This window comes from Chelonia mydas, chromosome 7, assembly GCF_015237465.2.
Source record: "Chelonia mydas isolate rCheMyd1 chromosome 7, rCheMyd1.pri.v2, whole genome shotgun sequence".
NCBI classification, from domain to species: domain Eukaryota; kingdom Metazoa; phylum Chordata; order Testudines; family Cheloniidae; genus Chelonia; species Chelonia mydas.
The window spans coordinates 65,990,504-66,014,268 of NC_057853.1; the positions used below are offsets into that span (position 1 = coordinate 65,990,504).

The 23,765-nt window shown below is 41.5% G+C and overlaps 1 protein-coding gene and 1 long non-coding RNA gene across 3 annotated transcripts in view; one reads left to right on the forward strand and one right to left on the reverse strand.

Moving 5' to 3' along the window:
• The window catches only part of ZCCHC24 (zinc finger CCHC-type containing 24), a 152,476-nt gene that overhangs the window by 122,033 nt on the left and 6,678 nt on the right, over positions 1 to 23,765 (reverse strand). Inside the window, exons 2-3 of one of the 2 annotated variants that reach the window (XM_027829499.3) lie at positions 17,723 to 17,797; positions 5,215 to 5,415 (exon numbers count right to left, since the gene is read on the reverse strand). In XM_027829499.3, coding sequence (XP_027685300.1) covers positions 5,215 to 5,415; positions 17,723 to 17,797 — 276 coding nt within the window. The remainder of the gene's footprint in view (positions 1 to 5,214; positions 5,416 to 17,722; positions 17,798 to 23,765) is intronic. The other variant, XM_007067262.4, reaches the window with a different exon arrangement.
• On the forward strand, positions 15,864 to 23,377 carry LOC122466568. Its single transcript, XR_006292197.1, has 4 exons — positions 15,864 to 16,078; positions 18,788 to 18,921; positions 20,522 to 20,642; positions 23,185 to 23,377. It is a non-coding gene; the product is annotated as an uncharacterized LOC122466568 (long non-coding RNA).

Consider the following 23,765-nt stretch of genomic DNA (forward strand, 5'->3'; position numbering starts at 1 on the left):
ATAGCTTTTATAAGGTCTGATTCAAAGCCCATGGAAATACTCCTCTTATTAGTTGCAAAGACTTTGAATCATGGCGATATAGTGATTTTCATCCATAGATCTCAAAATGCTTTGCAAGTGTCATTATTCATTATGCCTGTGTCTATACTGGTACATATATATTTATGTAAATATATATATACACCTCTGTATGTATATAGCTATCATCTACATATACGTACATATATATTCACAAAATATAAACAAGGTGGTGGAAGATATTCAAACACAAGTTTATGTACCTTTCAACTCTCCTTGGGTGGGATTAATGATTTAGTGTTTACAGTACCTGAGCGCGGAATTAAGACCACCACCTATATTTTCCAGGGCGTCTTACATAGTGTCTCCATGATGAGAGTTCCTTTCCAATGTAGTGAGTTCAAATGGTTCCCTCTTTGTTGACAAGACCGTTCTAGACAGCTTGGCAACGACTAAAGGGTCAGAAGAACTCTTTGGCCAGCATTCAGAACCACATGGCTGAGGCCATAAACGTGGGATGATGTTTGCCTGACAGGCCATGCATGTAGTCTTACAACAGGTCTTGCAGGCATTTGGGTAGTGATGGGACACAGAGACCGAGCAGCTGGAATCAGTGCTTGGCAGAAGCAGCAGACAGAGAAGGGGTTTGGCTGGAAGTTTTGAACACAGACCTGTTTTGTGGGAGCCCTGAGATTGAACTATATCTCTGTTAGCTTTGTTACTGCCTTTGCTGTTAACCACCCTTGCTCAAAGCAATAAAGGGAACTATGCAAATTATAAATATAGCCTAGGAAAGACTATCCTGAATCTGCGTCCACTCATTCCTCTCCCAACAAGGAATTAAAACAGTCCAGAAGCCCAAGCATTTTGTGACTTCCCGGAAGTTGGGGGGGGGAGGGGGGGAGGGGGAGGGAGGGATGGAGGGAGAGAGAGAGTGTGTGTGTTTAAAAGTACACGTAAAACTAGTACAGTTAATACATGATAGTGTGATGTGGTAAAGAGATTTTACGGTTTCATTGGCTTGAATTTGGGATAGCTGTATAAGTCTAGAGTGGTGAAGCAGTGAGTGAGTTACCCAGATTATCCCAAATGGATGCCAATAAGATATTTATATCACAACGTGCCATCATGTATTTTGTATATGCCATCTATATCTCTGGGGAGGAATACCACTTTACAAATATTGTAGATTTTTCAAAAAAAATTGAGACTCCAACTATAACACCTGGGAAGCAATAAAACCTTCTAAAAATGACCTAAAATAGATTTTCTACACATCCCCATCCCCCCAGACTGATTTTCAGCTTCAATATTTCTGGATCTTTCCTGTTGGAAAGTGAGTATTGTCTCCCACTTCTAGCCTTGCAGGGTTGAGAGATATCTGACTAGAAAATCATGACATTTTATCTATATGATAGCTGTTACTGGCCCAAGACTGAATATTACTTGTCTTGGGGAAGATGTAGAGGGTGAGGTCAGAGGCAAGATCTGAGATTTAGGTTAGGGTGGAATTGTGTAGGACCTTGATAACAAGGACAAGAAGCTTCTACACAAATTAATATGTGTGTGCATATCCATCTGTGAACAAAGAAAAAAGTTCTCACATTACCTATCATTTTAAATTAATTATGTTGAATGTTTGCCATTGTTAGATATAATTACAGAGATCCAAATTAAATTGAGGTGTGATGCTTTTGGCCTCAATCCTGTAGTCATTCTATGATTGAAAGTCCTGTTGAAATCAGTGAGAATTTTGCATTTGAAAGAATAGTAGATGCCTGACTGGAGTGGAAGTTTAGCTGTTTTGGCTACTTGGATTCAAAAAATTAGTTCAGAGCAAGTCTAGGAACAGATGGAAAAAAGTGATTAGTTGAAAGTGTTGTCCTCTTGGCACAGTTACAATGTGACGAAACCACAAGGAAACAGCTGGGTCCCAAATAATTGGGTTTACTAAATATACACAAACCTACAGTGACTAGCTGCATACATACTACTGCTCTTACTGGTTTCAGGGAGCTTCTAAAACATAGAATACATTGAGCGCCACTAGATGGCTCACAAACTATTTAAAGGTATATTACCCTATTTCTACATACTCCAAAAAAGTGACAGTAACCATGATCTTACAACAGTCTTTAGGGATCCCAAAAACCTTTGTAAAATCAGAGCTTTATAAAATCATATTTCAGGTTTGATACAAATGCATTGAGATGGAATTTCAAATGAAAAGAAGCTTTGGATATCTGAGGTGCTAGAAAATCAGATTTTACCTGTTGTGATTTATGCTTCTGGACTGGGTCATCTCTCAAGGTGTAATCTGAAATAAGTACTTATATTTCTGTCAGAATGGTATAATGTCAACTCATATGGCAGTAGGAAAAGCAAACAGTATGTTGTTATGTTTGCAATAAGGAGAATAAGGGAGGATTAAAAAGTCCTGAAGTTAGGTAATTTTTTTATTATGTAGAAGAAACTCCATGACAAAATCTGTTTCTTATTAGGCAATTATATAAAAAAGAAAGAACAAGAATATAAATACCATGTGATTTACTGGTTTGCATATTGTCCAAGTCTGATTATTTTAGACTTTCCCCCTGTCCGAATTGAAACATATTTTAAAATACGGAGTAATATTTTTAACCATTGTACCATATTCAAAATAGCTTTTGTTTTCGATGACACTGGGAGGAATTAACCACCAAACCCTACAGCTATTACACAGTATGTTAATCATTTTAAAAACCAAAATCAGTTGCAGTTAGAGGGATTGGTAAAATGAAGGGGTTTTATAACATGGACCCCGATCCTGCAACTGGATCCATGCTGTTGGACCCGTAAGTTTGCACTGAGTCCCACTGAAGTCAGTGGGGTGCCATATGGGCCCATGTGGATCCGATTCCAGATTCAAGGCATTTGAAAATAAGACCCTGATTCTACAAAGCATTTAAGTACATGCTTAACTTTAAGCACAGGTTTAAGTACATCACTATTCAACAAAGCACTCAACTGCAGGCTTGAGTCCCAGTAAAGTGCTTGTGTTTAAGTGCTTTCCTGAATCAGGGTTTATTTTTGATATTACACACAAAACTGACCTAATTTCATACCACCTCCCCTAAATATGATCTGAAAGTATACACTGACATACAAACAAACAGGCACATAGATATATTTGTTTATATAATATTACAACTCAGCCACAGAGCACATACTATAGGTAGTATTCTCCATTCCTGTTTTGGTTCAACGGATAGCTTAATATATTATTGCTTAAATCATAATAACTCAGATCCTCAATAGTATTTCAATGGGAGTTAGATGCCTAAATACCTTTGAGGATCTGGGCCAACATGCATACAAAAATTGGATAGAGTGTACAACACAGTCAAGTTAGCCTTGCTGTAGGAACCTTAACTTTTGCATGTGCTGTGCTTTAATTGGCATTAACTGATTTTCTTTTTTTTTTTAAGTTATTTTCCTTAACTAACCCTGAATCTCCATTCAAGATATTGCTGATCATTCGCTGGGGACAATCTACACAAGCCACTGCCCGAAATGTACTGATTGTTAGGGAACCTGTTGCATTTCTCTCATACATACAAAGAACTGCACTGTTATCTCACACAGTATTGCATTGGAGTCCACTGCTGGGTATATTCAGTACAGTTACAGTTAGTATATTTCTATCCTAGTATTGAACAATGTATGTTATCACACGATCATTTCTGTGTATTTTGCAAGTACATGCTAAACTGAGTCAATTAAAAATTAAAACTCATTTCTAAATAATTTTTGTCTCATTCCTGAACAAAACGCTCCATTCAGTGTATTCTGAAACAATACAATGTACAATATTTTGAAGTGCGTTTGCCGAGCTGCATGGGGCATTTTTGTCCCACAACTTCCCTTAAAATCAGAAGGAGATATGCAGCTAAAACTTCATGGAGATAACCCCCTCGTTGGTTCACACCTCTGTGACCAACTGCAACAGGAACACACTCAGTTAAAGCTCATCTGACTTTAGACTCAATTTCATGCGGACCTTGCTTAGCAGGCAAACATTCCTTCTGCCTGCAATTCTGGCTTTTATATGTCTGACACCCCTAGCTGCCATGGACTGTAGTCAAGTTTACTGAGAGAACAAAGGTTACATGTTAAGAAGCGGAGTTGAAAACTGATCTAGAGGATGCCACTAAACGTGCACTTCTGTATTTTTGGAACGCCATCAGCATTTTTTTTTGCCTCGGGACTCTAAGTACATTGCTTGTTGGAGCTGTGAAAGTTTGAACCGTCTCTACTTCTGTGGGAACCAGAGCACCTTAGCAATGCCAAGCTGAAACCTGAGAAGATGGGAAAACCTGGCACGCTGGGTTTTGGCTCTTCAGAGGAGAAATGCAAATTAGTATATGGTTTTAGTGCACATTACGGTACCCCACATCTTTAAGGAAATAATGTTACCAGTTTTGCTATTGCAAAGGCAATCTGCTAAGCCAAGAACCATCAAGAACTCTAGTCAAGTAGCATAAACCTCTTATATATCAAGCAAGGAACATTTTGCACTAGCTATACCTGGAGCTTGGGTTCCTGCAACAGTGTCTTAAGGTTTTCATCTGATATAGCATTTTCTCTTTCCTTACAGTGTTTAGTGCTGGGTACTTCCATTACTTGCTATATTTTTTATTAAATGTTATATCCAAAATAACTAAGAAATGTGCAGCTTTAAAATGAATTTAGCATAATCTTCAAAATGGAAAATTACACAGTAACAACCTTTACCATTGCCAAAATCTACTCACTCACTTGCCTGGAGTGAGGTGTTTTTTTGGGGAGGTAGGCGCATTTGGGTAGGTGCAGGGGTGCTGGAACAATTTGTAGAGTGGGGGTGCTGAGAGTCATTGAATCAAACTGCAAACCCAGTATATGTTGAAAACCACTTCGAGCCAGGGGGTGAGGCGACATCCCCCACACCCCTAGTTCCAGCACCTATGGGTAGGTGGGGCCGACACACAAGTAAAATGTCATGGTAACAGGCCCCATGATAACAGGTGGATGAAAAGAACCTTGGTCTGGCCTGGTAAAACTGTCAAGACATTTCTGCAAAGCTGCTCTGAAAAAAAAAAAGTGAGTCAAGTTCAGGAAATTGTCTCATTAGATGAGTGGTGAGGTGAAGACTCTTACAGACCATCACACATCACTTACCTGTGGACAGTCTTTGATGTAGTGTCCCTTGTTAAAACATAGGTGACATAGGTAGTTAGGAGGTGGCCTCTTGCTGGGTTTTCTGGCTTCCGAGGAGAGGGATAGGTCAGAGAAATGCTCAGTGAGTGAGCTTAACCCATCCACTATGTTGTTAAGAGAGCCATAGGGAGAAGCGCTCTTATACAGACTGCTACTCAGCGCCTGCAAAAAAAGAAAGAAAGAAAGAAAGATAGTATTGTACTAAAGGTTCTTCTAAGAGTGAGCTGAACAGCAGCAGGCTAAAAATAGCAGCAGGAACTTGGAGAGAGTCTTTTCATTAAGAACAGGGCTGCATACTTTGTGAAAGCAATATATGGGTCATTAATACAGAGGCCTCTTGGTTGTAAGCCTAAAGATAGCACGATGGATCAGGTTATCCCATTGGTGGAGAAAGTACTGAGCTCACCACAAAAAGAAAAGGAGTACTTGTGGCACCTTAGAGACTAACCAATTTATTTGAGCATAAGCTTTCGTGAGCTACAGATGCATCTGATGAAATGAGCTGTAGCTCACGAAAGCTTATGCTCAAATAAATTGGTTAGTCTCTAAGGTGCCACAAATACTCCTTTTCTTTTTGCGAATACAGACTAACACGGCTGTTACTCTGAAACCTGAGCTCACCACAGTTCACTCATCCCAGCCTGGCCACGAAACGATGATTGCTTTCTTATGTGATACCTTACCACAGTCATGGAGTGGTTAGAGCTTCCAAGCAAAGTGCTGAAGAGTGACCCACAAAAAGGAACATTTTTGGTGTCCACAACTATTTGAAGGGACAATATTGAAACCAGAGAAATGAAAAGAACACCAATAAAAATGTAAATGTTCATTTGCAGGCTGCTTGATGAGACAATAAACACAGTGTCCTGAGTTTTAAAGTCAAACAATAAGAAGTGCTCAGATCCGGGGGAAACTGCTGTGATTTAACTATTTCCTCATAAATAGAAAATACCCAGTTTTATCTTTCACCTGCAAGGGATCTCCACTTTCTTCAACCGGCAAATCAAAACTAAAGGAAGCCCAATTTGCCATTCTGAAGCTTCAAAACAGCAGGAAACTCATAATCGCCTACATAGGAATTAAGTGACAACAAAAAGAAAAGGAGTACTTGTGGCACCTTAGAGACTAACCAATTTATTTGAGCATAAGCTTTCCTGAGATACAGCTCACTTCATCGGATGCATGCAGTGGAAAATACAGTGGGGAGATTTTCCACTGCATGCATCCGATGAAGTGAGCTGTAGCTCATGAAAGCTTATGCTCAAATAAATTGGTTAGTCTCTAAGGTGCCACAAGTCCTCCTTTTCTTTTTACGGATACAGACTAACATGGCTGCTACTCTGAAAAGTGATAACAAGTATTCATTCTCTTTAATGCCCTGGGGCACAACAGAATAGTAACTGGTTGATAGGAGCTTTAAAACATAAAGAATAGCTTTTTCTCTGGGTTTTGCAACATGGAAGTTGTGCAGACAGGACCACAGCATGGACAGTTGTTCCCACCCAATGTTTGGGGAGGACACATTTGCCAGGGTAACGTAAGGAATTTGCACTTGTACTTATTAGGCCTGGTTCTCCTCTCACACTATTGTAACTTCACTGATTCAGTGCAGTTACTCCTAATTTACACTGATGTGCAACTAGAATCAGACCTGTTCTGTGACCATATTTTTTTCAGTGCTGTCAATCAGAAACTTTTAATGAGGGCCAAAAAAATGAATTAAAAAATCCTTTATATAAATAGATGCTAGAAGCTGAGATTTAGTGAGTTTGTGAAATTAATTCACTAATCTTTGAAAACCTCAGATATTCATGATTTCTGTCCATCTGATCTGATGCTCAAATAATAAAGGAGTCACATAGGGATAGCTGAATAATGGAGACTCAAACATGGATCTCTGCATAATTTGAAGCTATCGCTACATCCTAGGACAGTGGCTTTGGATATGCAAGTGAAAATTAGGTGCAAGCTACACTTTGCAATCTCCTTTAGCCACACCAGAGGCAAAAGTGACCAGTTACACAACTGATGAAGGGTCTAGTAGATAGGGCACTGGACTGGGAGTCAGGAGACTTGCATTCTGTTCCTGACTTTACCAGTGACTTGCTCTGTGACCCTGGGAAATTCATTGCAACACTCTCTGCCTCAGTTTCCCTCTTATCCTTTGTCTTGTCCAATTGCATTGGAAGCTTTTTGGGGTGGCACAGTCTGTACTGTGTGTTTGCACAGTGCCCTGCACAAAGAGTCCTAATCTCCGTTGGGGGTCGCTATCTATACGTACCTGGTGGACCTGATTCTCCCCTCATTTTACACCAGTGTAACCCAGGAGGAGCTACATTAGTATAATAGCACATGGCATAAATTTGGTGTGCGAAGATTTGGGACCTCTGTCTTCGGGGTTAATTCTGTACATTTTGAAAATGAAAATTATCCCAGCAAGTGACTGCAAAGTTCTAACTGCTTCAGTTGTCAAGTGACTAAAGATACTATAACAGTCATCAGCACTTATTTTCTAGGATTATGGAATTCCGTAGGAATGAGAAAATCTTGGCAACAAATTGGTACGAGGAAGGAGAAGTGCCATGGAACCCAGATTGTTGTTAATTAAGAGACTTCAAGAAGTTCTTCTCTCCCAAGTAGCCACTTTCACTTACACACACTTGGAATAATATGAAATGTTTTTAATAGCACATTTTGACTGAGGACTCTCCAAGTGTTTCATGTGCATTAAATAATTAAGCTCCTCAGCTGCCCTGTGAAATAGCTATATTATCCCCATTTTACAGATCAGTGACTTTACATACAGCGAGTGAGAAATTCCACTCCCTCCACCCCCAGCAGAAATCCACAGATCTTCCTTGGGTTGGGTCACATGCAAGTCCTCTGCAACTCATGGGGAGGACATGAGGCTACAGTACAATCCGCACATGGGTGCTTTTTCTTCTCATAGGACCCAAACCAATGCCCATTCTGGACAAGAGGAGTCCTTCATTTGACTCCCATGGGCACTGGATTGGGCCTGTAGATTCCAAAGGTGGCCACTTTCCATTCCCCATCCATGAGCTACTGGAGCCTCATGACTGTGTTTTATGTTGGTGTAGGCAGGTGCTACCCTAGGGCTTGCAGAAGGAGCCTACTTGGTCATTCCACTAGCACCACATTGTACCCTCTCCTGCAGCAGTGAATATCACTGAGAGAGCACACAATTTGTCCCACAGTGAGTCAGTGGTCTAATACTGACCACCATACTTTGTAATCACCAAACACTACCTATCACTGGAAAATTCCCTTTGAGCTGTGCCGAGATGTATAGAATCCATCAGATGTTGGCAGTGAGAGGGTTAACTCTCACTCCCCAAGCAGAGGAAAGACCACAGCCACATGTCCTAATTACAAGAATTGTGAGGGTAGGAGGGCTGGGCCAGCTGTGGTGAATTAAGGAGTTCCCTATCAGGCTGTATCAGGGATGTGGGTTAACTGGTGTTAGGAATTAGTGTCTTCTGGTTGGGAGAGGATGAAAATGCTAGTTGGCAAAGCCTGTCTGTCTCTTTCCCCCAATGACTGTGCAAAGCTTTGACTTGCTTTAGTTGAATCATGGGGATCTAAGCTGAAGGAAGCATTTGGAAATCTCAGTTTAAGTCCCCTATTGTAGAAAAGTTTGTCTGTGTTCAGAGTGTGGATGCACCATCCAATCAGATTTCAAGTCCCTTGTGTCCTGGTTCTGTCTGGGTATGTGGCTTTTTCACTGGTCAGAGAACTCACACGCAATTATTTTGTAAAGTGCTCATTAACTGAGTACATTAGCTCAGCTGTAAGAAGCAGGGTTAACTCTGTATATTTGGTGACCCCATGTGTGAGAAGGATGGCTGTAGTCCTATCCAGCCTCCTTATTCAAGCCTACATAGGCATGTTGGGTAACATTTTCAAGGATGCCTAAGTGATTTAGGTGTTAAGAGCCAAAGTCTCTTTTGAAAATGAGATTTGGGCTACTACGTCACTTGGACACCCTTGAAAATCTTATCTGGGTTGCTCCTTCCTTGGCAGAGACCACCTCCTATGCTCTTTTCAGGACTCCCATGCCAAAAGGAAGACTAGAGAACCACGAAATCTGAATTTGCTTCTCCAGTTACTTAAAAATGGAGACCAGGGCAGCAATAAGAACAAGATGACACAACACCACAATTTAATTTATGTTTATATATAATAAAAATAAAATAGGCCCTTAGCTCGGAGTGTCTATGCTGCACTTTCCCTCTAAAACTTCCTTTTGGTGCTAGCACCAGCTCAGGTCTAAAGGCAGTGAGCAAAGATGGGAATGCTAGCATAGACAAGGCTCTGGTGTTTGTACCATGATGAGTCCTGCTCAGAACAGACCTGGACAACACAGTTGCTAAAGTGCTGATAGTGCCCTGTCATCTGTTCGTGGAGTTGAACCAGTTCTAGTAACAATGGGAGATGCCATGGGAGAAGAACCTACTGTTGTCAAGGCCTCCCAGGGTTGGGGACCAAAACAGCCAGGCAGATGAAACAACAGGAGTCAGAGTTCCCCTGAGCAGCTCCCTGTTTAACTTTAAAAAGCCAGCTCCTATACGACCAGAGGAGTTAGTGAACAAGAGGGGCAAGCCGGGGAGTTTTGCGAGAATTTTCCAGGTGAAGGAGGAATGACTACATGACCTTTGAGGTGAGTTTGTTTGTGTGTTGTGTGCTCGCTGTTTGATTTTAGCATATAGTGTGGCCTGTTTGGGGGGCAGTGCCTGCACCTAGCAGCCCGCTAGGCAAGGCTGACGGCTTCTTGATGAAGCTTTGATCCCTCATCCTTTAGGATCCATTAATCAGGGGCAGGGCTACTCAGGGAGAACTGGGGTTTAAAAAGCCAGCTTCTAAGCGACCAGAGGAGCTACCAAACAGGAGAGTTTTTGTGAGGGGGTTTAGAGCGGGAGCATGAGAACTAGATACACCTAACATTCAAACAATAAACAACTCCCACACCACACCCTGCCAAAAAAACCAACACCTCCCCACAAAAAAGCTGAAGGAGTAAAAATAATATAGGCAGAAGTCCAGCAGCAGAGATGGGAGAGATAGCCTAACCCTAATCATGTATGATTACTTGCCTGGTGGCCAGGTGGCGTATGTGTGCATTCAGTGCAAGGAGCTCCTGGCCCTCAGAGACCAAGTATGGGCTCTTAAGACCAGAGTAGCTGAACTGGAGGAGCTAAGGGAGACAGAGAGGTACAAGATGAGACTTTCTGGGAGACAGTGCGGTCCCACCCGTAGTCTGACTGCTTTTGTGCTGCTGAAGAGGATGAAAGTCTTGGGGAAGGACATCATCAAACTGGAATGAAGGGAAACGATCCTATAGTTGGAACCCTCCTTCCAGATGATGCTGTGGTATCCTCTTGCAATGAGGATACCTGTCTGGGGGAGAGAATCCCAGTTATTAGGAAGAAACAGGTAACAGTAATGGGGGATTCAATCATTAGAAATATGGATAGCTGGGTTTGTGATGACCGGGACAATCGCACAGTCAATTGCCGGCTGGGTGCAAAGATTGCAGATTTCTCGAGACTTGTAGTCAGACTTATCTGCAGTGCTGGGGAGGAGCCAGTGGTCGTGGTAGGAGAGAGGTTCTCGAGGCCAAATTTAGGCTGCTAGGCAAGACATTAAAGTCCAGGACCTCCATGGTAGCATTCTTCGAAATGCTTCCAGTTCCACACTCAAGGCCAGTTAGATTGGCAGAACTGCAGGATCTCAATGTGTGGATGAGATGATGGTGTAGGGAGGAGGGATTTAGGTTTATTAGGAACTGGGGAACTTTTTGGAGAAGAAGGAGCCTACAGAGGAAGGATGGGCTCCACCTCAACCACACTAGAACCAGATTGCTGGCATGTAAAATTAAAGAAATCATAGAGGAGTTTTTACACTAAAGGGCTAGGGGAACGGGTGCAGAGGAACACATGGTTCAGACACAGCCATCTCTTCGGGGAGGATCTATTAACAGGGATTCTCTATATGCTAGTAAAGAGCAGAGAACAGAAGTTGAGAAAAGTACAGGTAGGAACTGAAGAGAAAGTTACTGAAAAAGAGTTCCATTCAATTACATAACATGAAGGCAGACAACTAAAAAGTGACAAAAGTGCTTATATACAAATGCTAGAAGCCTAAATAATACGAGTGAATCTGAGTGCCTCGTATTAAATGAGGATATTGATATAACAGGCATCACAGAAACATGGTGGAATGAGGACAATCAAGGAGACATGGTAATACCAGGGTACAAAACACAGGAATGACAGAATAGGTGAAGCTGATGGGGGAGATGCGCTATATATGAAAGAAAGCATAGAATAAAATACAAAGTAAAAAACTTCAGCCCTATAATAAGGGTGAAGCGTTGGTGAAGTTGCTGAGGCCACAGGAAAGTAGCTCAGGGAATCATAGCAGCATTTTGAGCAGTTGAAAGGTACGCAGTGGCCCATTGCTGCTATTCATAGGGTCCCTGGGTCAGGACCCAGAGTAGTGAGTGGGCCCGGATCCCCCCACCAGCCACAGGTGAAATAAATTACTCCCTGAGGAGAGTGTTGAACCTAACCCCAGAAAGAGGACTGAAGACCCTGAAAAGGGTCAGCAATTTACTGAATATGGAACTGTGATACAACCCAGGAAGGGGACCTAACCTATTTAGTGTCTCAACTGGAGAGCTGGGGCCAGAAAGGGCAATTGCCTCCAGAGAGTAAGCCTGGGGGTACGGCTCGATACCAGCACCAGGACTGTTTAAAGACTGCGGACCGAGACTTTACTGTTTATCCTGGAAGAGGTTTTGTTTCGTTGAAAGCCCTCAAACTGTGTGTGTGACTTGGCTGGAGGGCTGAGTCACCGAAACTGCCTGAGAAACCACCAATACTAGTTCTTGAAATAGAACTGTGGATGTTGTGAAAAGTTTAAATCTGGACATCTTAACCATATCAACTAAACAGAAGACTTGTCTACTACTACTGTGTTTCCCTCAAGTACTGATAAGTTTGAAGAACAGCAAATAGATCTAAGGCTAGTGAAGGTATTCTCTCTAATCAGTGACCCATTGCTAGGGTGTCTCTCTCTCTCTCTTTGGTATAGTATTTATTTTTCTTAAATGAAATCTTCTAACAATAGTATCATATTTTGTAGCTGTTGAGAGTGCTTCTGGATTCATGGCTCCACAGATAGGGAAAGTACTTTTCCTGCCGAACAGGTTCAGCACAGGCAGGTGGTCATGCAAACATCCCCTCCCCTTCTCCACGAATATCTCTTAAATCGGACCTAGAGACAGATTTCCAGGAACGAGATTGCAGTTCAGTCTCCATGTACATTCAATCATCTTCCGAGACTGCAAGCAAGGGTCCAATTAGGGCCAGTTGGGATGGTGGCTTTTGTGCTGTGAACTACTGTCCATGAAGAACTGCACTTAGATGACCAAATAACTTTGCCTACAATTCCATTTACGTTGTTAGGTCACTGAGCATAAGAAAACTCCCTTTGGAACTGGCACTGCTGCGAGATTGTCGGAGCTGCGCTCTGACAGCCAAGGTAGCAGAGAGGGCGTGAGAGCAGGATCTTTCAGTGAAAATGAGACAGTGCTGAGGAAAAGGGGGCTCTTGGCAAGGTACAGTGCAACACTGTGAGAATACAGTTTCCACGGGGCAATGATCTGATTATACAGAAAGAGACAGAAGTGAAACTGGACACTGCACTGTGGAAGCGCTGCTGCAAGGTTAAAAGCTCTATCCCCAGGCTTTACCATTACCTTTATTGAAAACTGCTACTGCTGATTCCTCAGCTGACATTGGAGAGAAGCACCAACATCTTCTCAGCAGCATGGAGAGAGGCAGTTCCCTCATGCTTGGGTGGCTTCCTCAAAATAAAAAAAAAAAGCACTCGGAAAGATAGGATTTTCCCTATTCCATTGGGCTAGTGACCCCATCAAGTCAGCATCCTGCCTCCAGCAGTGGGACAAACCTTGTGTCAGAGAATCCCGTGATCCCCCTCATCCATCAGAGTACACTAAGATATATGTGCAGTGCTGTAAATAGATGGGGGTAGAGTGAAATACCTCTTGACTCCTGCATTGCTCACCTTATGACCTGAAGGATGGGATTAGAGTACCCATATCTTGGTATATTTGACTACAAGTGCACTGGGCCAGTTTGAAATCTTAGGGGTGAAAATTAAAAACCATTGATTTATGCTGTGCAGGCTGACAAGGAACTGCAGTAGCACCTAACTAAATGACCCATTTTAAAACCTATACTGGCAATCTCTTTGCAGTCTTGACTTAATTGCCGTAGTGAGGTATCATGACTAACTTGCCTACAAAATGTAGTCCAACATGCCACCTATAACAAAAATAAACTATAATTGAAAAGCAATCAGCAAAGAACACTTGTCTGATGTTATCCTTGTCCTGATTCAGCAAGATACTAAACCACATGCTTAATTTCAAGCAGCAAGTCGTCCCAATGACTTTAAATCACTTGGATTATTTGATGCTCGTGGTTGGCTGAATAAAGAGCTTTAAGTTTCTCCCTGTCACTTGTCCTCTTCTTATACACTGGAAATGATAAAATACCACAAACTGACAAATAACATGTCACAGAAGTTAGAATGATTATACTAACGGGTCTTGAAATGAAATGCCAAAAGATGCTCAAGTCATAATAAATTGGCTTGAATTTTCTTGTTGATGGGAAGGATTGTGCGTGCAAGTGGCCTCTTGGGAATGAACTAACTCACCAGTTATAACTGTCCTCACCTTCACCTAAAAACACCTGCTCACAACAAGGACTAACAGCCAAAAGAACTTGTTTTTAACAACAATAAATAAAAGAGCTATTTGGAAATACTGGTATGTGGGGAACAGCACCTCAAACCTGTGACTTTGTGCTCCTGCTATTTCTAAAGAGCTGAGATGATTCCATTTTCCTATGCCAATTTTCAGTGGAGAGTGAATTTTTCTAGCTGAGTAATAAACCCCTGAACATAGGGGTTTTAATGGAAATTGTGACATCACTTTAACTACAGCAGTTCAAACAGGCCCGAATAATAAAATAGGATATGTTAGCTATCAAGGCCAAGAAAGTGTCAGGATAGAGCTTTTTTTAGAAGATCTCTAATTCAGAAGTAGCAATAAACATTTGGAAATACGTGAGCTGAAAGCACTTAGTTTGGTTTAGCCAGATTCTGCCCCCAGATAAGCGTACACAACTCCCATTGACTTCAGGAGGAATGTTTGCACCTGAATGAAGATTCAGGCCTCCATCATGCAATGAGCACTGTGTGGCCTGATTTATTGCATGATCTGGCTCTCCAGCATGGGCTTCAAGACAGCAGCCTTTCTAATTACTCACCGAATGTTACTCTATTACTTGGTAAAAACATAGAACACTATACATATTAACAGAGCGGGCAGATGGACACAGTGAATAGGCTTCAAGTGAGTGACCAGATTCGTGAAGAATTACACCTAAATCACTGGGCCACTCCTGGAAGATTTCAAGATGTGATTGAGGTAATTCACTAATAATTATCCGTAAAAATATCCATCTCTTATGTGGCTCTTCACCTGTAGGTCTCAAATCCCTTTACAAAGAAAAGAAGGTAAATATCATTAGCTCCTTTTACACATGGGAGCAATTGAGAGAGGTAAAGTGACTTGTCTGTGGTCACAAAGCCAGACAATGGCAGGGACAGAATCCAGCTCTCATAAATCCTAGTCTGGTGCCCTATCTGCTAGATTTTATACTCTCATTTTAGATTAACTGACCTTTAAGGCTTTGATCCAGAAGAAATTCACCTCTATGGCTAATGCCATATAGAATTTACCCAGGTACCCTGGGCTGCATAGCCAAAGAAACTACTCTTTATGCTGTGGAAGGAGAGCTGCTTACTACCCCATACCTACTTACTAATAGCTGAGTAATGACATATTAAGAGGCTGTCCAACCCAATGGTACTGGAGGAGTGGTGAGAAGAGAGCCGGGGAGACATTTTAAAGGAGTTGCACTATTTCTCTTTGGCTGCTGGCTCTGGCTATATCAATCACTCAAGTATATTTTTCTGTGGCTGTAATTTAATGAACATGATTTCAGCTGGAATTCTGTCTGGAATGAAAAATAATATTCCTTTATTCTGTGCGGGTCAATTAACCATTGAGGAATTTCCTGTCCCAGAATCAATGGTCACAAAAAAAACCCACTCTTCATAACTTAACATGATTAAACTTACATGTGATTGTTGTTTGTGCATCTAAGCAACAGAAACAAAGATAACAAAATAAGACAAGGACAACTTCATTCCTAGTCTGACCCTATTGACTTCCGTGGGGTTATATTTGTCCTGTTAAACTAGCTCCTACACCTTACATGATCGGTTTGATAAGTATGAGAATGAGACAGAAATCAAGCTCTCTCAGAATAACAGACCACAGCTAGCCTGCTTACTTGCTAGCTTAATGCCCAGGCACCCCAATGAGAACAGCTGGACCCCAATTGAGATACCTGATTGGCCAAGCTGCCTGATCAGCTGAGGGAATCAGCAGACCTGCTCTTAAAACCAGCAGCAGGAGCAAGGCACTGGCTACTCAAAACATTCCTCTAAGGCTCTGATAGTGTCTGTGCTTGTTTGTTCCCAGCCCTGCTCTTGTTTTCACTCACTCCAGGTAACCTGGCTCTGACTCCAGCTCTGACCTCAGGCTCTGACTCCAGCTCATCAGACCCTCACCTCTGATTCCTGACTTTGGTTCTGATCCTTGGCTCTGGCATCTGCCCCCAACCTCTGCTCTGATCACTAGGTATGATTTCCATTTCCTGATCCCTGACAAGCTCTACATGCAAAACCAAGATGTACACAGCACTAAAATGAAGAGTTGGTGTCCCTTTAAAAAAGTATGCACTGGTGGTCTGTTACCTCCAGAAACTTTTGAAGCTAATACTTAGTTTAAATAGTCAGTATGAATACAGGAGGCAGGTTGGGGAGGGGAACTGTTGTTGAATGAACAATTCTACACCCCAAATAAGCCTTCACCTTGGCACAGGGAAGGATGGCTATTCTTTGCAGCTTGCTCCAGCTGCCTTGATGGGGGAGAGGGAGAGTGAAGTGTAAACTCCTGTCTTTGCTGTAATGCTGGTGTGCTGGTATTAAAAATCCTTGTTAAATGATATATTAGGCCCTTTTCAGGCAAACAGTTTTGCATAAAAATTGTAGATCCCAAGGGGTGTCTATCAGAAAGCTGCCAGGTCTGGATTCAGAGAAGCACCTCAATATCTGGATCTGGACCTCTTTAGTGAGCTATGCCTCTCGTGACAATAGCCTTTCCCATAGTTTCTCTCTTCCAGAATTCTGAAATGCAGAAGCGAATAAGGATGTGAATTTAACTGGGTGAAAGGAAGACGCCTTGCCTACCGTCAGATTCTGGCAGATGCTTATTTTATCAAACCTGGTGCACCAGTGTCTGACCCCAAACTATGACAGCTGTTCCTTCCCTTAGCTTCTCAGCGTGAGGGGAAAGGAATTCTAGACCACTGTATAATTAGATATGCCTTTCTTGAGGAGAGGAATTGCAAGAATTCTCCAGAGGGATGGTGCTTGCAGACACAGAGATCTGGAGCTAGAGGTGTAGTATAGCTTAGTGCACTGAGCAAGGGCATGGAAGTTAGTCTTATATTTGCCGATAATTCACTGTGCAACCTTAGGGAAGCCACCCAATCCCTCTGTGCCTCAGTTTCCTCATCTGTAAATTAGAAGGGGTGATATTCTTGGTTTGGCGAGGATTAGCTAAAAAGTCTACCCGAGACTGGTCACTTCTATGCTTCCTGTGAAACAGGCATGCAAAGAGCTCCATCAGATTTCATCACCCAACTCCCCTAAGTCTGTGTCAGTGGCTAGAGAACAGCTGGGGAGGTCGGGGGAGAAGCCCCAGACTGCCTACTGAAATGCGCAGCCTAGTAGTGCACAAAACTACATGGGGCTCTTGTGACAAATTTTGTTGTACTCAAAATGACTCCCAAGTCCAAGTAGCTTCCCCTGCCTCTTGCCCTTGCTACCTGCTCCTGCTCCCTTCGCTGTCAGTGGGAGCAGCACTGAGCCCCAAATCACCATGATAGTGTAGCAGTGACCCCGGGAAAAGCCCTCAGGGTGGGAGTAAGGGATGAGAAGGCAACTATAAAGATTTCCACTGGTCAGACATACAGTCTTGAAGGAGCTTTCTAATTCTCGTACCAAGCTCTGCAGGGAGCCTTTTCATCTTCTGAATGCTAAACAACTGCCCACTTATACTAAAGAGATGTTCTAACACATGAGCACTATATTAGGGACAAGAGAGATCATTCACACTGCAAATTACTGCTACACATCCCCACAGGAGCTTTCATTCCCTCTGTCTCTGGACTGCATGCAGCTGAATCTCCCCAAGTTACAGACTACTGATCTTCCTTACCTTCTGAGGCGGGGAGAGGGATTGCAACATATTAGATCTCTGGCCAATAGCTCGATTCAAAAGTGCCTCCTTACTCTGTTAAAAATAAGCACAGAGTTTTATGGGCGTCAAGGCAGGTTGCTCAAAGATGTGAGGTTAAAAAGCAATATGGGAAGCGGATGGACATATTCTAATTTTTGCACTTTAATACCTATTGTCACATTCTATTAACGTCTCTCCTTCCTACAGGAGATTTTGTCTCAGTTTGACCTATAGAGTGAAAAAAAACAAGGGTCAGGTTTCCTTTTATTTGGTGGGTCTTCTGACACTCCAAATGCATGAAAAATAATTCCTGTTTAAAACATAAAGAAGGCATTTACCTCCTGTGCAGTTATCTGATGGTTAAACATTTTGCTATAATTTAATTTAACCCATAAATCTGAGACAGTTTTGTTTATATACTTTTGATTTAATAATGCCTTCTTGGCACGGCAACCTGTACAATGGCTGCCAAAGTTTAAGAGACAAACCTCAGGTCACTGTCAGCAGTAGAAAACAATAAATCGTCCAGCCAGATTGAGCTTCACAATATGTTTGGGGTTTAACGCCAGTTCTTGAGTAAGACAAATGTTGTATTAACACAAATAGAAAGAGAACTGTTTACGAAGCTGTAGGCTGGAATTGTAAGTTGGTAACTCCAGGTTTTGCATAGTTTTTTATGTGTCTACAACGACTCTTCTAATTGGCTGCAGTTCTGCTCAGATTATAGTCCAAGTTAGCTAGCCCTTTACCATATGACCTCTCTCAAACACTTAATTTACACGTTAATAAAGAAACAGTCTCCTTTTCAAGTCAGTTTTAAAGATTTTTTTAATCTAGGCTTATTTTCCATGATATCGGTTGGAGGTATGAAGTCTGCCCTGTTAAATGGAAACTAATTAACAGGGGTGGCGGGGGAGGAAGGATGGATGAAAGTACACGTTTACATCTTAATCATGTTCTGTTTTTTGTTTAAGCTTTCATTTACTTGTTTGGCTTCCCACAATTTAAGATGCAATCAATAAAATAACTTTCTGATAACTACAGAGTAACTTTTGCTGCTTTGGATCTATCCAGCCCAAGGGGTCCATAGCTCTGAGACATGTACCCTGGTTGTCTAGCTGTTGATCTAACCTGAAGAAATGTGGACTCCCCCCTCAAACACACCCACCCACCCTCTGGTAAGTTTGGGAGGTGGGAGCTGTTAGCTTGGGGGAAAGCCTTCTCTGAACCATGTACCTCTCTAAAATGCTTTGCTGGCTGGCTGGCAGGTAGCTGAGATAGAACCAGCCTCCACATCCTCTTAAGATGTTGCTCTGTTATGTGGTTGTCAGATGGGGCAGAGCCACAGATTCTTGCCCTTTGAAGGTAATGGATGCAGGTGGTCATGCAATGACTAAAGCAGCATTATGCAGCTGCTACAAGGCTGAAGCAGCCCTCCAAATAGGCTGCAGGAGTCAAAGAGACTGCAGCGCTTTTGTGAGCCATGCAGAAAGCTTTTACCTCACTCACGATCAGTCTCAAGAAATGCAGAACGTAATTCCTTAGTTGTAAAGAGCATGCAGTAAGTTTCAGCAGTTCAGTGGGACCTGAAGAGCTGCAGAATGAGACATCTACAATATTGCAGGGATTTCAGATTTCTCTGGTTCTAAATCTGGGACTTGTTAATACATATTCAGACTTAACCAATGCCAAAAAGTCCATGATAGATCGGTGACGGTTTTAAAGTGTGATATCTCACAAGCCACCAAGGCTAGAAACAACTGTCATATCCTTGGAAAGCTGATAATCTTGGCTTCCCAAGTGTATAAAACATCTGCTTCCAGACCTGATAGGTTAGGGGATTAAAAATAAAAATGCACAAACTCTTAGTTCTGTATCTCATCTTATCTTCCCCAGGTGAATCTATGTTAGTTTCCTCTGTAACTAGATATCAGTATTTTGTGTCACATGAAAGATTAGACTGACCTCACATGTCAAAGCATTATCTAACTCATGCCACTCATGAAACATTATCTGCTTAAGTCCTATCAGATTTTAGTGAAATCCTGTCTTTCTAGATTTTTTGAATCTCAATAGTTTTGCAAAACTTACAAAATACTTTCAGGTTCAAGAGGAGCTATGATGGCTGAATGAAGTTTCCTTCATATAGTGTCAAAGGAGCAAAGCCTAATATTCTCTGCCTAATGTAAGCATTTCATTGTAGGTCCTCTTAAAATGGAACTGCCTGAGTGTGGCAAAATGGGCATCAAATTGCGTCTCAGATTTCACATAAAGAGGGAAGTGCAAATACTAACTCTTATATCTTCTGGAACGATGCAGCAGTTTTAAGGAAACATCCAATATCATTGTACTTATGTTAAATCAAGTGTCCTCTTGGCTTCACTGCCCAGAAACTTTGAACCAGAAAACATTTTCTTTTTTTTAGCACTATTCCTGGCCTAGTAAGCAGAGACAACATGGTGATTTTTTTAAAGTCCATTTTCCTTCCAGAGGACCAGTACAACTACTGATAGTTGATGAATATTAGCCATGCTTACCCCTCCCTTCATTCACCCCCCCCCCCCCCCCCAAAAAAAAAATTTACAATAACAGGGGGGAAGTTTTCATATCTTGGAAGAGAACTTGGTTTTATATCTGGTTTTGAGGATTTAAGTTCCATGTCACTTTTCACAAGAACAGGCATGTTAACAAGTGTCCTGGTCAAATTCCTACCTCCCTACCCACATTACCTGTGCTATTTCATCAGCAAACTTGTTTTTTGCTTGCTGTTCTAAACAGCTGAGTGGTTTTCCTGTGGACTGTTCCGCCCCACGAGGATCTCTGTAGGAAGAATGAATGAAAGATCACTCCATGGTACTTAGCTACAGTAACAGCTTGTTCAGGTCTCTTGGAATGCAAGGTAAGATAAATACTGCAGTGTTACATATTCTGCGTGAAAAACCTAACTAAAAAGTCTTATGTGGTTTATCTTGGGGAGTCTGGGTTGGGACAGAAAATGAGTGCTAAGTCTGCCATCAATTAGGGGTTTCTGGGAATGCAAAATTCCAAATTGTTTATATGAGATTGGTGGAAAGACTATTGGCTGCCAGAATGAAAATACATGTAACCGGGCTCTTCTCTGCTGCTAACTTTTCAAAAACTAATTAATAAGAACTTAACTATAAATTATTAGTTCCATGTAATTCTCCTGGGAGCTGAATTAGGTTTTGCAATTAATTAATTCTGCTCTCTCATGCCCTTGCCAGTTTTCCAAATGTGGTTCAGCCTTTGATATGATATTAAGTGGCTATGGAACACTGTGTGGAGGACTCCTTTGTTGCCATGATGTAAATGCCCAAGTGTACATAAACTTTAACTGCTTAGATAATGAAGCAAAAGCATATGCACTGCTTAATTCAGCAGCGTTAATTTCAGAAACTGGGAGGGTAAAGGAGCAACAGAGGAAAGGCTTTTGCAGCTGAAGCTACTTCAAAATCAGTGGGACCAATTTAGGGCTGAGTCCTGCTGTCCTTACTCAGGTGAGGAATCCAATTGTATTCAATGGGATAACTCCACTAAGTAAAACGAGCAGGATTTCCCTTTAGTAGCCAAACTGCTCTGCTGGTTAATCCTGGCTCTGCTTTAAGAATAAGAAAGAGTTGGCATGTGTCATAATGTATAATTTGGTCACTTGCGCTTCTTGTTTCATGCAGTAGTATGATGGCCTCAATCCGATGCACTATTCCTTAGGGTACTTGCATGCATGCTCTTTCCCAGACTCTGTAAGATGGTGTTTACCAGGACAGCAGTAGCAAAACTGAAACTGAACTGACAGCAGCAGACATATGAAGAGCCGAGTGAGGTATGATGGAGAGCAGGTTTGGTGCTGTGGCTTTTGCCCCACCATCCTAAAGACCCTTCTGAAAATCAACAGAGGAACAGAAACCCCCTTATAAATCTCTTAGAGGATTTTTTTTAAAAAATCAGGACGTACTCATTCGGTCTCTCTTTTTTTGGTAAGTGAAGTTGACTGCCTCCCTCTAACACAGCTGGATGGTGCATCTCATAGGAGACTACACAACAACAACAAAAAATACGTAGCAACACAGGAGTTCGAAATAAAGCAACTGTTAATGGGCTATGGAGTCTTCTATATCGAGACTGTTGTTTTAAATCTGCTCTGAGTTGGTAATGACCAAAATCCTTTTCCATCCAAAACCTTATGCAGTGAAATAAGTAGAATCATAGAATATCAGGGTTGGAAGGGACCTCAGGAGATCATCTAGTCCAACCCCCTGTAGTCCTGTTCAGGTTTACATTACACCACAGAAGTTACAAATGCATTTGGCACTAATTGGCAGTTTCGTTCAAAATCTCAACGGAGATACTAAGCACTGAACAGACTGTGAAATCTGACCTCCTCACGCTTAGGGGTAATTTCTCCTAAAGAGTATTGGGGCATGCTGGCTGGGCAACAGGGAGGAAGCTTGCACTGCTCCTGGCTGCTTCCCCATAATGCCTGTGAATAAAGGGAGGATTTCAGGTGGAAAATGGAATCTTTCACAAGCATTAATTAATGAAGAAAATGTAAAAATAAACTTAATACCGGGCCCCAATTACGTTATTGGGATTGGTATCTTGAAATCTCAAAAGTTTTTTTTGGGGGGGTTGAATTCAGTATTTCTAGGGTTATGCAAAGGAAAGATTTAAAGGGACACAGTCAGCATAAAACAATCTCGCTTCCCTCTGGAATTTTTTACCTATTGTTTCAAGTAACAGATAAAAATGATAGAACTGAAAAGTTAGGGTCAAAAAGTTATTTTGTTCCAGTTTGACTGCTTTGTCTATTTGACAATATTTTGTGTGTCTAGTCAGGTTCACTCTTTCACCTGTGTTGTCAGGTTCCCCTGTTTGTGTGGGGAAATAGAAAATAGCAGGCAATAGTAGCTGGAGGGGTGTTCATGAAACTATTTTTAACTTTTTTTTAATTGGCTAGAATTAAAGTTCACTGATACTTTAAATGGTCATAAGCTACTTGTAATTTACAAAAAAAGTGATGGTTAGTCATCTCCTATTACTCTGAAAGGAATCAGAAGGCAGAGGATTGTTGAGCTTTTGCCTATCATGTCAAGTGTGCAGTTCACAAGTGCCAGTAATTACATGAACAATAGTGAGAAAAATGACAATGAGGAAATTAATCAAGCATAAGAAACAGACCATCGTTACAGCATGTTTTGTTATAATTTTGGGCCCATAGGCCTGTTCGTATGTTTAACACTGTGTCGGTCTATAGACTGTGTTTCAAGCGTTAAATGCCTTTTTAATGTATTACAAATCTTATTGATATCTTTGGGGTTATAAACATAATATATCCACAATTATTTTTCCACTGACCTGGAAATTCCAGCAAATCTTTGATTAAAGAGGAAATAGGTGAAAACATGTTTTGTTTTGTTTTACAGCTGTTTAAATTTATTTTTCTACAGAGAAGAGGTAAACTACTCTGGCTCGACAGACAGGTTATGGGCATAGCTGAAACTGAAAAGCTCTCCAGAGAAGAGCCATCAAGGAAGCTTATTGCCGTGGCCCAACACAAGGCATAGTCCTGCTGTCTTCATTTATGTAAGTAATCATTACTCGCATGAGTAGCCCTACTGAAGTCCATTTGGTACTTTATGGTTAGGGCCTTGAAGACATTGCTCTAATGGTAATTCTTGCATTTGCTTCAAGGATGACAAGCATTTGGCATGAATAAAAATACTTATTTTTGTCATCTTAAAACACACCTTTTATGGTACTGAAAACAACCTTTTTAAATTTCATGGCTGTGGCTATCAATTCACCTTTCCCACAACAGATCTTAAATAAAAGTTGGCTAGTAACTGAACTTATTTATCCTGAAATGGAGACGTTAGGAAACATCTGACTGAAATATTTAAGGGATTATACATTAGTATGGATGATGAGAATATTCAGATTTAGAATAGTAAAAATTTTAAATAAACAAGAGATCTGGAAGGGATATAAACTCCCATGCTGCAGA